The following is a 13,863-nucleotide window of genomic DNA, read 5'->3' as shown; positions in this document are numbered from 1 at the left end:
GAGTTTTTACACATTTAATGATTTTTGAGATCCTATTTTATAATATTTTTGTTTTATGTATCCTTTAACTACTTATTGTGGACATAGATGATTTTACTGCTTTTGCCTTTTCACCTTCCTGCTGGCTTTATAATGGTTGATCTACCATCTTTATTGAATATTTCCTTTTACCAATGAGATTTTTCTTTTCATAATTTTCATGCTTTTAGTTGTAGTCTTTTATTTCCTGCTTAGATGTATTCCTTTAACATTTCTTTTCCAGTCGGTTTAGTGGGGCTAAACTCATTTAGCTTTTGCTTGTCTGTAAAACTCTTTATTTCTCCTTAAAATCAGAATGATAGCCTTTCTGGGTAGATGTTTCTGTTATAGGTCTTTTCCTTTCATCACTTTAAAAATATCATGTCATCACTTCTGGCCTGCAGAGTTTCCACTGCAAAATCAGCTGATTGTCTTATGGCAGTTCCCTTGTATGTAACTGGTTGTTTTTTCCTTGCTGTTTTTAATATTCTCTCTTTAATTTTTGCTCTTTTAATTACTGTGTGTCTTGGTATGGTCCTCTTTGGGTTGGTTTTGTTTTAGACTCTGTGTTTCCTGGTAATGGATTTCTGTTTTCTTTCCCAGGTTAATGAATTTTCAGCTATCATGTCTTCAAATATGTTCTCTGCTCCTTTCTCTTTTTTCTCCTTCTGTGATCCCTATAATGATAATATCAGTATGCTTGATTTTTGCCAGTGGTTTCTTAAGCTGTGCTAATTTTTTTTTTTTCCTTTCAGCTTAGGTGATTTGCACTACTCTCTTCCAGTTCACTGACCCATTCCTCTGTGTCATCTGGTCTACTTTTGATTCCTTCTAGTGTATTTTTTACTTTAGTTATTGTATTCTTTAGCTTTGTTTTGTTCTTCTTTATATTTTCTAAATCTTTGTTAAACTTCTCACTGTGTTTACCCATTTTTCTCCCAAGTTCTCTGAGCATCTTTATGATTATTATCATGAACTGTTTATTGGGTAGATTACTTATCTCCACTTTGCTTAACTCTCCTTCTGGGCTTTATGTTGTTTTTTTGTTTCAAAAATATTCTTCTGTCTGTCATTTCATTTTGCCTGATTCCCAGTTTTTATTTCTGTGTATTAGGAAGGTTAGTTACATTTCTCAATCTTGGAAATGTGGCCTTATGCTTGAGATGTCATATGGGGTCCAGCAGCACACTCTCCTTTGTTCACCAGAACTGTATGCTGTAGAGGTGCCTTGTATGTGGGCTTCATGGGCCCTTCTGTTGTGGCAGGGCCAACTAGTGTGGGCATACTTGTAGGCATGACTGGCTCCAGGCTAGTTGGTTGCCAGGCCCTGCATAGCCCAGAGACTATCAACTGCTGCTGGGTGGGGCCAGGATATAAGGTGGCTGACTTTGTGGTCCTGGGAGTCAGAGGTTGCTGTTGGCCCCTGGGGTTGGGGCCAGATCCCTGGACTGCTGGCTGCATGGCTTATTGTGTCTTAGAGCTGGTGTTCACTTGGGGCTGGGCTGGGGCCCAGGGTGTCTAGAGACTGGTGCTGTCTCACTGGTGGGTAAGGTCGGCTCCTGGGGCTAGTGCCCAGTCCACTGGTGGGCAGGGCCAAGTATTGAGCCTCCTCAGGAGTGGGACCAGTTCCTGTGTCTGCAGGGGTTGTTCATGGGGGCCTATGGCTGCTGCCTGCCTTCTGGTGGGTGATGCTGTGTTCCCTGCTGGGCCTGGGGCAGTCCCAGGACTAGTGCCGACCAGCTGGCTGGAGGGTCTGGTCCTTGTGCTAATAAGGTAGAGGGAGGACTCCAAAATGGCACTTGCCAGCTCCAGTGTCCTTGTGGTAGAGTAAGTTCTCCAAAATAGCTGCCGCTGGTGTCTATTTCCCCAGGATGAGTCCTACTTTCCTCCTGCCTCTCTGGGAGGCTCTCTAAGATCAGCAAGTGGGTCTGACCCAGGCTACTTTCAAATTACTGCTTCTGCTCTGAGTCTCAGAACATGTGAGATTTTGTGTGTGACCTTTAAGAGTGGGGTCTGTATTTCCCACAGCCCTTTGGCTCTCCTGAAAACAAGCCCCATTGGCCTTCAAAGATGAATTCTGAGAGCTCATCTTCCTGGTGCAGGACCCCTGGCCAGGGAGCCTGATATGGGGCTTGGACCCCTAGCTTCTTAAGGAGAACCTGTGCAATTTTAAGTATCCTCTCATTTGAGGTTCTCTTCCTTGGGAGTTTTGGTAGCTTACCTGAGAGTATGGGTCTTGACTATACTACACCTCCGCCTCTCCTACCATTCTCATTGTGATTCCTTCTTTATATCGATAGCTGTGGAAGATCTTTTCTGCTAGTCTTCAGGTTGTTCTCATCAATAGCTGCTCTGTAAATAGTTGTAATTTTGGTGTGCCCATTGGAGGAGGTGGGCTCAGCGTCTTCCTACTTCCTACTCCTCCATCTTGGCCACACTTTTTAGGCAGTCAGTACTGACTTTTGATTGAGTAACTAGTTCTCCTTCATATTGCCTGCCATCCTATAGTATTCATGGCTGGCTTGTGAAATGGTGATTTGTAGAGCTCCAAACTAAAATCTCTAAAAATAATAAATGGATGTTTGAGCATTAGCAAGCCTCCATGGTGTCTCATGGCAGCATTATGATAAACATTTAAGTAGTATTGTTTCATTAATCTTCACCCCTGATAATATGTATACTACTATCTTTTTTTCCATTAAAAAATGAGAAAGCTAAGTCTTAGAGTAACAAAGTAACTTACCTGGTCATACAGCTTGCAGGTAGCGCAGCCAGGACCAAACTTAGATCTGACAGTCCTAAGTGCATGTTCATAATCACTCTGCTGTTTGGATTGAAACTGAAATGTGTTGACAGCTGGAAGCAAATGCATTTGTAAAAGGTCTGGTCAATTTAATCAGCTCATCGGTTTTTGACTGAGATTTGACTCTTTGACTTAAGTAAGAAAACTTACCCAGTTCCTAACACTGATGATTATTTCCAGATTAAGTAATTTTGTAGCTAGAAGAAATCTTACAAATCACCTGCTTCTAACTTTTTATTTTAAGGGTTAATTAAATAAGACTGAGAGAGAGCCTCCGTGACCAAAGGCATGCCCCGTTTTACTGCCCATAGTCTACTGTTATGTCATCCCATGCTCAAAATCTCCTCACCTTCAGAAACAGGCTCATGAGTGTGAAAACACATTCTGACCCTGTATAACTCAATATCATCCTTATGAAGATAGATAGATAGATAGATAGATAGATAGATAGATAGATAGATAGATAGTTAGAGATAGATATGTAGATAGATAGGTAGGTAGATAGATAATCTTCTTTTGGGATGCTCGTGATATCTGAGTCTTTTGGCCTTAAATTAAATCGCCCTAAAGAGTTTTAATATTTATTAGAGTTACTTTTTTAGTATCCTGCTGTGTAGCTTGCTTTTTTGTTTGTCTGCTTTTAGCATTCTCCTCATCCATTTTCCATTGCTTATAGTCGGAAAGCAGATGATAAAGCATGTTAAAACCTGCTTATTATAAAAATAGTCTCTGAGTGAATGCTTAAATGAGTTTAGAATGATGTGTTTTTTATATGTGGCCTTTGTGACTGATTTTAGCTTTTAAAAACTAGATTATATTGGGTCTTTGTTTTTGTTTTGTTTTGTTTGTTTGCTTATTCTATGTCATGATAAGGTTCATGTGTAAATCATATCTGAATTAAGATAAAAACAGCTGAATACATTTTGATGATCACATTTTCAATCTAGAACACAAATCCTATTTTTACATGGAGTTTAAAATTTTTTTCTGCTGTGGAACTTATGGCTCAGGAACATTGAAGATTTTAAAATACAACCACAGAGGTCACTTTTAATTCCCAGATTCCTAACCTTGCTACTTTGGGATCCAGCGAACTGAGAGATGGACCTTAATTCAGCACCCAGCCAGAGGTGATGATTGTCACATCCAGGGATCTTAGGTGATTAAAGTGGGAGTCAGAGAGGTTTCCATGTCCATCTAAGCTGGCCTAGTTTAAACCATTAAGCTGATGATAAAAGGGTTTACAGGCTGATACTAGGCAAGGCAAAGCAGCTTATTCCTCATTTCTCAGCATTGTGTCAAGTAAATGAAGGACAAACAACAACAAAATAAAGCCATAAAAGTGTATATTTTTTCATGTTTCTATAATTGGATGAAATATTTTATTACATGTGAAGAACTGAATATTGTTGCGGTCTTTGGGGGGTCTGATTAAAAAAAAAAAAACAGACTTCCTTTCCTAGGTGAATTCTGAACCCACTGAATATCACAACCAAAGAGTAAAGCAGTTAGAGGTCACGGTATCACCTTGATCGCTGACAAAGCTATTATATTGAAGAGTGTTTGTGAACACAGGAGACTTAATCCTAAAACCCAGTCCTTAACAGACTACTCACCCACTGGGGTAGGCCTCTCCACATCAGCAGATTTGGATATGGGCTTCCCTACAGGAAAGGGATGGGCTCTGTAGGCCAATTTCTCATTCCCAACTCTTTTACCTAATAAGTCAGCGCAGCTCCCCAGAGTGGAGTGAGTTAGGGAACAGAGAGAGGCAGGAGAATTAGGCTAATGGTGCTCCCTCCACATGGAAAAGGAACATAAGGAGTGGAGAATATGCAGCTCAAAGTATCAGGGGTGTGGTGTGTGTAGACATCTGAAGTCCAATATTTATTGTCTGTGTGTGGTGTTTTATATATGCTGTATCATTTAATAAAATACTGTACTCCTCCCACCCCAACCCAACCCTACAAAGGTTGTGGAATAGTTGTTATAAATATTATTATATACATTTTACACATGAGGAAACGAAACCTTAGAGAAGTTGCTTAGCTTACTCAAAGTGTCATGAATGATAATGAGAAGATCTGAAACCCATTTTCCCACATCTTAGTTTCTCATGTTAATAAATCTGAAAATACTTATCCAGGCAAATAAGATCTCTTCATTGAAAACTGTTCTGAAGCCGTGTTGATTGATGATTACTTGATACAACATTTAGACTGTGATTTTTTAAAACTTTTTATTTTGAAATAATTTCAGATTTACAGAAAAGATGCAACAATCTTACAGAGAAGTCCCTGTATGCCCTTTATTCAGCTTCCTCTAATTTCATCATCTTATATAATGATAACATAATTTTCAAAAATGGGAAATTGATATTGGTACTACACTATTAACTAAACGACAAACCTTACTCAAATTTCACTACTCACCCATTGTTTTCAATATTGACTGAATTTTTTGAAGGCAGCAAGTGTATTATATTCATATTCACATCCGTAGTGCCCTCTGTAAGTCTGGTCTAGAATCAGTCATAAGTAACTGCTTGTGAGATGAGTAAATAATAGATTTTGAGTTTCATACTATCAATACAACTTGTGTATATTTGTGTGTATATGTGTGCCACAGGCTTAGAAGCACATACAAAAGTCTGAAGCTGTGATTTGAATGAATGTTATTCAGAACTAAGTTCCACATTAGACTTGGTAAAGCAAAGCCATTTAAAACTGAAAAATTTTCAAAAACAAAAGAGAATGTACTAATCAGATTGAAAGAAAGATACATACATTAGAAGGTACTAAATTAGCAAAAGGCTATGGTGTGACATTCATTTTATTACTTTTGTACATGTGTGTGCATGCATGTAGATTTCATATGTCAGTTTAGTAAATGCCTGGGCAAGAGAAGAAGCAGTTGCTGACAGTCAGTCCTGTATTTCTAGTCAGGTTGTGGATTTATGTTAAACCAAATCATATAAACTCTCTTGTTTGAAGAGAAAATCCAAATTGATGCTTTTTGTGTGTGTGTGTGTGGTACGCGGGCCTCTCACTGTTGTGGCCTCTCCCGTTGCGGAGCACAGGCTCCGGACGTGGAGGCTCAGCAGCCATGGCTCATGGGCCCAGCCGCTCCACGGCATGTGGGATCCTCCTGGACTGGGGCACGAACCCGTGTCCCCTGCATCGGCAGGCGGACTCTCAACCACTGCGCCACCAGGGAAGCCCCAAATTGATGCTTTTAAGTCTTCTATTTCTTTTGCACTGACTTCAGTAGAGATAACATTAATGAAATGTGGATCTTGTTATCACAATGTTTTCTGATCATTTATAACCAAAGAATGTGAAACCAGGAGAGAGGCAATATTCCAAGAACAAAATTCTTCTTAAGCTTAATGAACTCTGAAATAGCCACCTTTCTTTCTGTTTTCGCAATCATCTTTTAACCAAACTGAAAATATTAATGTGACAAAGTATAGAAAGACAAGAATATGGCATTATTCTTAGGGAAAACAGGTATACAAAATTCTTATGAGGACTGATTTTTCTCAAAAAGTTCAACTTTTAAAACGTTTTAATTATTTTATTATTGTTATTTAGATGGAAGACGTCATAGCACGCATGCAAGATGAAAAAAATGGAATTCCTATTCGTACCGTCAAAAGCTTTCTTTCCAAGATACCTAGTGTCTTCTCTGGTAAGTTTGCATTCAATGTAACACTATTTTCTCCAGCACTTTTCATATAACTATGTAAAATCTATTCTAGTCATTTACTATTGACGCTCTCTCTAACTCATTATTCAATAATTACTTATAAAAATTTATGTCATGTTCAACATCATGTTGGATACTTGACTTGATAGTAAAACAAATCAAAACAGCAAAAAAAAAGAAAAATTCATGACCTTACCCAAAAGTAGTTGCAAAGACATAATGAACAAATGTGAAATAACAGAAAATATATATATATATATTAAAATATAGATGTATGAAACAGTGTGCTGTAGATTATATACAAAAGTTAGGAAGGTGACAAAAATCAATGAAGAGGCAAGAAAGGTTTCCTGAAGAGCAGTGATAAGCTGAGTTTGAAAAATGAGGAATTATATCAGCCTCAAGACTACTACCTCAACCAATTCTGCATGCAAAACTGGGAGTAACCAAACTGCTAAGAACAGGGTGGATAGATGGGAACAGGTAGAGTTGGGTCAAATAAGGAGGGTCTAGGGTCTTTGAAAGCCAACCAAAGAATCTAATTCTGATATAACAGAAAATATGGAGATACCTACAATTTTTGCAGAGAATGTTATGATGAAAGTGCTTGGGGTGAATTGATATTCAGTAAGGGTCCTTGTCACTGTGATAGGTATAAGGCTCTTGTAGGAATAGTTTGAATGCTAAGGATCTGATAGCCAGGGAGTGGAGGAATAGAGAGGAAAAAGCATGAGGATTTGGTGAATAACTAAGTATATAGGATATAAGATGACATGAACCAATGGTTTTTGTTTTTTAATTGGGTGATTGTGAGATATAGGAATTATTATTAGAAATAGGGAAACGCCACAGATTTGGTTGAAAGTGACTAGAGAAGCCCTAGAGAAAATGGATAATAATAAGTTAGAAATAGGTGCTCTGGCTCCAGGAGACAGTGAATGGCCAAGCTCTGGGGACTCGGGTGTGCTTTGTCCTTGGATGGCATGACTTAGAGAAGAGACAGAGTCAGAAAGACCCAAACCTTCGCAGCCAGTAAGGAGAGTAAGGAGGCTGGTGCTGAGCATGTGGAGGGGAGGGTGCTTGATGGAATTCATGAACAAGAGTTGTGTGATGCTTTCTTGTGAACAAGGATCAAAAGAAGACCAATGACCAGGAATCCTTCAGCCTTGGTACAATGGTAATAATTAGGTCCAGAACATAAATAAGTAGGCCCAGATGTTGATGTTTAATAGCTGCATTGCTCTCAGATGAAAGAGAGAAAGCAATGGAGCAGATAAGAGCTGCAGTAGCATGACATTTTGCTCTAATAAAACATATTCTCTTTTTCCTGTTACTGCCTTTCAGTCCCACTTTGTTCCAGTTTCTTGTTCTTCCTTGATGATGCCCTATATTTTCCCATATCTGGGACTTTATCTCTTCCTTCCTCAGTATTCTACTTCCAGACTTCGAGGTCATTCTGACCATTAAATTCTGTCCATTCTTCAGCAGCTATCTCAGAGAGCTCTTTGGAGAAAACTATCCTGAGTTTTGTTCTCTGTTCTCTCAAAAGACTTGTTGTTATTGTTGTTTCGCCTCCCTGTTGGTAGTTATTATGCCCCACCTTGCCTTATAGTTATTTTTTTATATGTCCTGTATCGTCGAGTAAGTATTAAGCTCCTTGCCATCAATAACTCAGAGAGTTAACTTTACCTCTAAACACAAGTATGAAAACTACTTGTATTTTGTCAACCAATGAAAAAGAGAACTTATCTCTTTAAAATACTTCAATACTGGGGTTGTAAACTGAAATGCATTCACAATCCAGGCAAATAAATTCACTAAGTTGCCCTTCTGAACTGGGAGCTGTGGTCAATTAAATAGTGCATAGCCCATCCAGAGGCGTTTTAATTCAGGAATTTAATGGCTGAACGCAAAAGGATTGCCCATCAGTTTAAGCTGAGCTTCAAGTTAGAGTTACCTGCTTTAATGGTAAATCTAAAATTTTGGTTGAGTTCTTCAAGTAATAATACCTCCAATACAATTCCAATATAGCATTGTATTGGAAGAACTCTTGATTGACAATATTAAGGTCTTAATTAAAAAGTAAGAATGAGATTGAACCATGAAGTGCCTGTTATTATTTTAATGTTCATTAACATAAACCAACAATGTTAGCTGTGAAATAAAGAGAATATCAATGACAATTTTCATATTACTGTAATTAGTTTCTAATTATCATTCAGTGTTTCCTAGAAACTTTTAGGAGCTCTCTGCCTCACAGGTTCAATTAGATGCTTTGCTGTAGATTTAATTTGTATGTCTAGTATTATGTCTAGTATTTTACCAACCTCTTTGTATTAATATTCCCAAATTATAATGGTCTGAATCTCCATCTACTTTACTAGCAGTTTTTGGTCTTTTTTAGTAATTTTCTTCTCCTGCTATTTCTTATGGTGATTTGGGATTAATCCCTGTATTCTTTTGTGGCCTGACTTGCTACCCACTGCTTACTTTCCTGCCTCTTTCTGCTTCTTCTTTCTCTTTTTCATGTTCTACTTCAGAGCCGCTAATGAAACAAGGGATCTACTAACTTTAGGCCCTTACTTCAATCAGAAACCAACTGTGATGAGTGATGTAATGTGTGAGAGGAAGGTAGTGTGATTGTTGGGGAAAGCAGTCTATTTTGTTATGGACCATTTCACAAGGGAAAAACTGTCTCAAATACTGTTGATCTAGCTCTTTCAGGTTACCCATTTATGCTCCCTAAAGGCTTGATGAACAAAGCATGGTCCATGAACCAAGAATATCAACATCACCTGGGAATTTATTAGAAATACAGTATCTGGGCCCACTCCAGACCTACTGAATCTGAATCACAATTTTAACTCTAAAGTTTAAGAGGTACTGCCTTAAGTAGGGCAGCAGGGCCAGACTGGGTTCCAGGCCAGCACTCAGTTTTTGCTGGGTGCAGTGGCCAACGTGTTTGTGCAGAGCTTTCTGTTTCCCTTCAAGGGCCCTGATTATTTCTTCTGCAGTCTGGCCTCAATCAAGCCCACCCCAGTTTGTCTAATGGTTTTTTCTTGTTTTGGTTTTGTTTTGATTTGTTTATTTCTCTTGTGGGAGGGAGAAGGGATTATAAAGAAGAATCTAGTTCCTTCTAGCTCCTTTACTCCAAGCCAAGAGCCTCTTCAACCTCTAAGATTGAGGGATATTAACAGTTATGTGGAGGGATGGAAACTATCCAGCTCTACCGGGCAGCACCCATATATAATACACATGTCATGGTGGCCAAGTAATGTTCATATCTACCTCAGGGGAAAACAGCTGTATTAAGAACATGATGATGCAATTCCATCCTCTCACAACATCTGAGATCCATACCCAGTATCATGGCTATTACATAGATAATATAACAGTGGTTTGGGCTTTGGAAATTTTTTGTTTGTTTATTTTTCCCCACCTCCTGATAAATGCTTTCTTCCAGCTAAACATCCAAGACTTCTCTAATTATTTTGGTTTTGGAGTTGTTAATTTCACCCTCCTGGTTTCCATGGTCCCAACATCAGATGAAAAATCTTTGGATGAACACTCCATGTTGATCTCTTGAACTATGGGATAGGAGATGTCCTTGGGTAGGACAATGTCCAATCACAACCTTGTTTTCCCCCAGAATTGCCTTCTCAACTTGTGAGATAGCTTAGACAGTTCCATTGGTGTTTTATGACTGGACCCCCTCAAGTTCAAGAAATGAAATCAGTGGTGGGCATTTGAATGTTTTCATATTCTGGACATTCAGTATTTCACTTATTCTAGATCATGGTGAAATAAGCCTTTACCCATTGTATGAGTTTAATTTTCTTCAATGGATTGACTGGGAAGTTACTGTGTTTCCAGATAAGCCACCACAGGAAATAAATCTGACCGCTCTTCTCAGTTCTTTATAAATGGTGTAGGTTTTCATTAAAATGGTCAGAAATAAATTGGGGGTTGTAAGTCAGCCATTCCTGCATTTCATATATTTCTGTCTTTTGTCTTAATAGCTTGAGGATATTCTCCATCACAAGCACATCGATACTTAAGGAGTTGCATCTTTTTGTTACTGTTCTTTTGCAACTTATTTCCATTCTTCATCTGAATGGATCACTTTTTACATGCTCTCATAAAAATGGCTTGCCACCAATTGGCAAGAGCAAAATTTATAGTCAGAAGAGTTACTTAATAGTCCTTATGATGTGTGGGTTTGGCTAGCCTTAAGTCTTTTTTTCTAAAACTACTTTATTGAAGTATGATTAAAATAAAAACCTCTATACATTTAATGTATTCAACTCGACGAGTTTGAAGATAAGTATAAACACATGAAATCATCACCACTATCCATGCCATAAGCATATCCATCATCCCATAAAATTTGCTTCTGCCTTAATTAATTAATTCTGGGTAAGAACATTTAACATAAGAGCTACCATTTTAGCAGATTTTAAAGTATGCAATACAGTTTGTTAACTATAGGCACTATGCTGTACAGGAGATCTCTATAACTTTTACATCTTGTGTAACTGAAAGTTGTACCCTTTGACTAATATGTCCCCACTTCCCCATCTCCCAGCGCTTGGCAACCACTATTCTACTCTCTGCTTTTATGAGTTTGACTGTTTTATATTCCTCATATATATGGTGTCATGCAGTATTTGTCCTTCTGTGTCTGGCTTATTTTAGTTGGCATAATGTCCTCCAGATTCACCCATGTTGTCACAAAAGGCAGGATTTCCTTCTTTTTTAAGGCTAAATAGTACTCTATTGAGACTTTAGCCTCAAGTCTTAGGCTCAAGAAAGCATCTTTAATTCTCTAGAATCCACTCAGGCCATTTTTTCCCTCTGTGTTCTATTCTTACTCTCAGCAAGTTTGATAACAAAGGAAGCCCTAACCAGTAACATGCTGAGCTACTCCAATTACATGGAAATAGGAATTATTATGTTTCATATTACTGGATAATGAATCATTATTCATATTTTATTATTATTTTGGTCCTCTAACAGGGTATGCAGTTCTCTGTGAGGCCTTGTTCTTTTCAGGCATGTATGTGAAACTCAGCAGTATATATGAGCTTAAAACTTAAGTTGCTTTTAAATGAAATAATTTGAATATGTCCTGCCTCTTATCTTTTATTCTTCCAAAGGTTGTATGAATGTTTATTAGTGTCATGGAGAAATGATCTGTATAGTCTTAAACTTATCTTGTGGGTAGCTGCACCGGTAAGAAAGAAAAGGAGAAAGCTTGGTGATATGGACTGGCTGAATGCAAGTTTAATAAGTACATATTTTGCATCTAAAGTTTTTGAGAACAGCTTTCAGGGTGCCTTATGACTTAAACCTGATTACATCTGGAGTTAACTTAAGGACAATAAAGTTAGAAATAAATATTATGGAATATTTTTCTCTGGAGACTGTAAGACTGTCTAAGTAATTCTAAGATATTTCTAAGAGTCTAAGATGCTCTTTTCTGAAACTGACATCTTACTGTGAAATATTTTTCATCTGTCATTGGAATGGCTAGCATGGGTTCTACAGAAATTCAGAGAGAAATAGATTGCTTTTAAAACAATTGTAAAATATTTTGGCATGAATCATGCTTGTAATATTTTGCTTTTATAATATCCCATTGGTAATTCAAGAATCTAAAGAGGAAATTTATAAGCAATAAATAAGAAAGAGAAAATATCTAAAAATATTGGCAGTTCTTAAAGTTCAATTCTGAAAAAATAAATTCTTGGAGAAAACAAAAAATTTTAACTAGATTTGCAAGAAACATAAACATTTGCCAAAAGCCAGTCCTTTCTTTGTCATCTTCTTGACATACCTCTCTGACAAAGTCACAAAACAACTGGCACATGGTAACTACACAATCAGCCAAACTGAGGAACAGAGGGGAAGCTGAACTATCACATAATCAAACAGGTATTTAAATCATCTTTGCTGTGAAAGATTCTTCACCCCATTTTAGTTGTCACTCTTATTGTAAAATAGCACCATGAAGTGGTTAGAAATAGTAAAGAATTCTAATCTCAGCTACTTGGACTCTCTGGCATTTGTTCTAGATAATTCTTTTTCTATAGCTAAATACTACTGGGAAAATGATAAGGTTAGCTATGTATTGGGCTTTCACTGTATTTGTAGATAAATGACTTATTTTAAAATGTGGTTGAATCAATTTGATTTGACCAAGATAAAAAGCAAGCTCTTGTTTTCACCAGAATGTTAGAAGAAATGGTAAAAATTCAGTAATACCTTAATGCTTTGATTTCACCTTTAGTTTTCTTTGTAGCCACGCCAATTAGACCCAGGAACTATTTTTCTCTTTCAGGGTAACTGTAGATGGTGGTGCTGTTTCTCTGGAGTGCTTTTTGGACATCTGAATTTGCTATTTTGTATTTTAAGTGAATATTATTGGGATTGGATTGGATTTTGTCCTCCAAATAACTTCATTCCAGAGAGGGAAAGTCTGTTCAAATACATAAATATGTCTGTCAAAATTCTACAGATAAGAGTCCTCTCTGACTACCAACTGTGTTGGTTTTCTGGAGTAGTTCTGTTACCTTATCCTTTACTCAGAACATGGCTTCTCCCTATATGTTCTCGCTAGGGCAAAGACTCTTTCCAACACAACTGAATCATTTTATTGTTGTATGACCAACAGCTGTAAATAAATCTCTGAAGATGGACCTTTTTACTTAAGATTATGAACACAACTCAAGAGTAAATCATTATCAATAGCCAAAATATGTAATTTACTTGACAAAAATCATTGTGCCTACAGAATAGCAGATTTCTATCCTTAAGGACCTCTCTGGAAAAGACTCTAAGAACTATGATGAACTTCTAGTTCTCTCATTCCTACCTGGGAATCTGACAGGGTTCATAGATAAACACAGGGTAAATGCACAAACATGTAGCCAAGGTTCTATGGAGAAATATTGAGGCTCACTAATATTGTAGCTTATTTTTTGGACTTGGGGAAAAAGGGCAATTGATGTACTTTTTTAAGAATTTCCAAAAACCACTACTACATTTTTACAAAGAAGAACTGTACATGGCAGTGTTGAGAGTATTTTGGCATGGTTAAGGAACAATATATTGATAAAAGGCAGAAAACAGAGTGCAGTCATAAACAAACAACTGTCTGTAAGTCTGGGGAATCCCAACTTGTGTTGAATTTTATCTTAGAATTTAAATATTATCTTTAGGCATCTGGACTCTTCAGATTTACAGATGATGCCAAATTGTTCCAAAAAGTAAAAACCCAAACATGAAAGAAAACAAAAATCAAAGATGAGAACACCAGGATATGTGAAGGACTT

General features: G+C 37.4%; 1 protein-coding gene across 12 annotated transcripts in view; it reads left to right on the top strand.

The window, feature by feature from the left end:
• RGS7 (regulator of G protein signaling 7) overlaps positions 1-13,863 on the top strand; it is a 614,677-nt gene that overhangs the window by 292,951 nt on the left and 307,863 nt on the right. For all 12 annotated transcript variants that reach the window (XM_067729464.1, XM_067729458.1, XM_067729455.1 and 9 more), the window contains one exon: positions 6,415-6,511. In XM_067729464.1, coding sequence (XP_067585565.1) covers positions 6,415-6,511 — 97 coding nt within the window. The remainder of the gene's footprint in view (positions 1-6,414; positions 6,512-13,863) is intronic.

The sequence above is a fragment of the Pseudorca crassidens genome, chromosome 2, assembly GCF_039906515.1.
Source record: "Pseudorca crassidens isolate mPseCra1 chromosome 2, mPseCra1.hap1, whole genome shotgun sequence".
In the NCBI taxonomy this organism is placed as follows: Eukaryota; Metazoa; Chordata; class Mammalia; order Artiodactyla; family Delphinidae; genus Pseudorca; species Pseudorca crassidens.
This window is presented reverse-complemented; position numbering and strand designations above follow the sequence as displayed.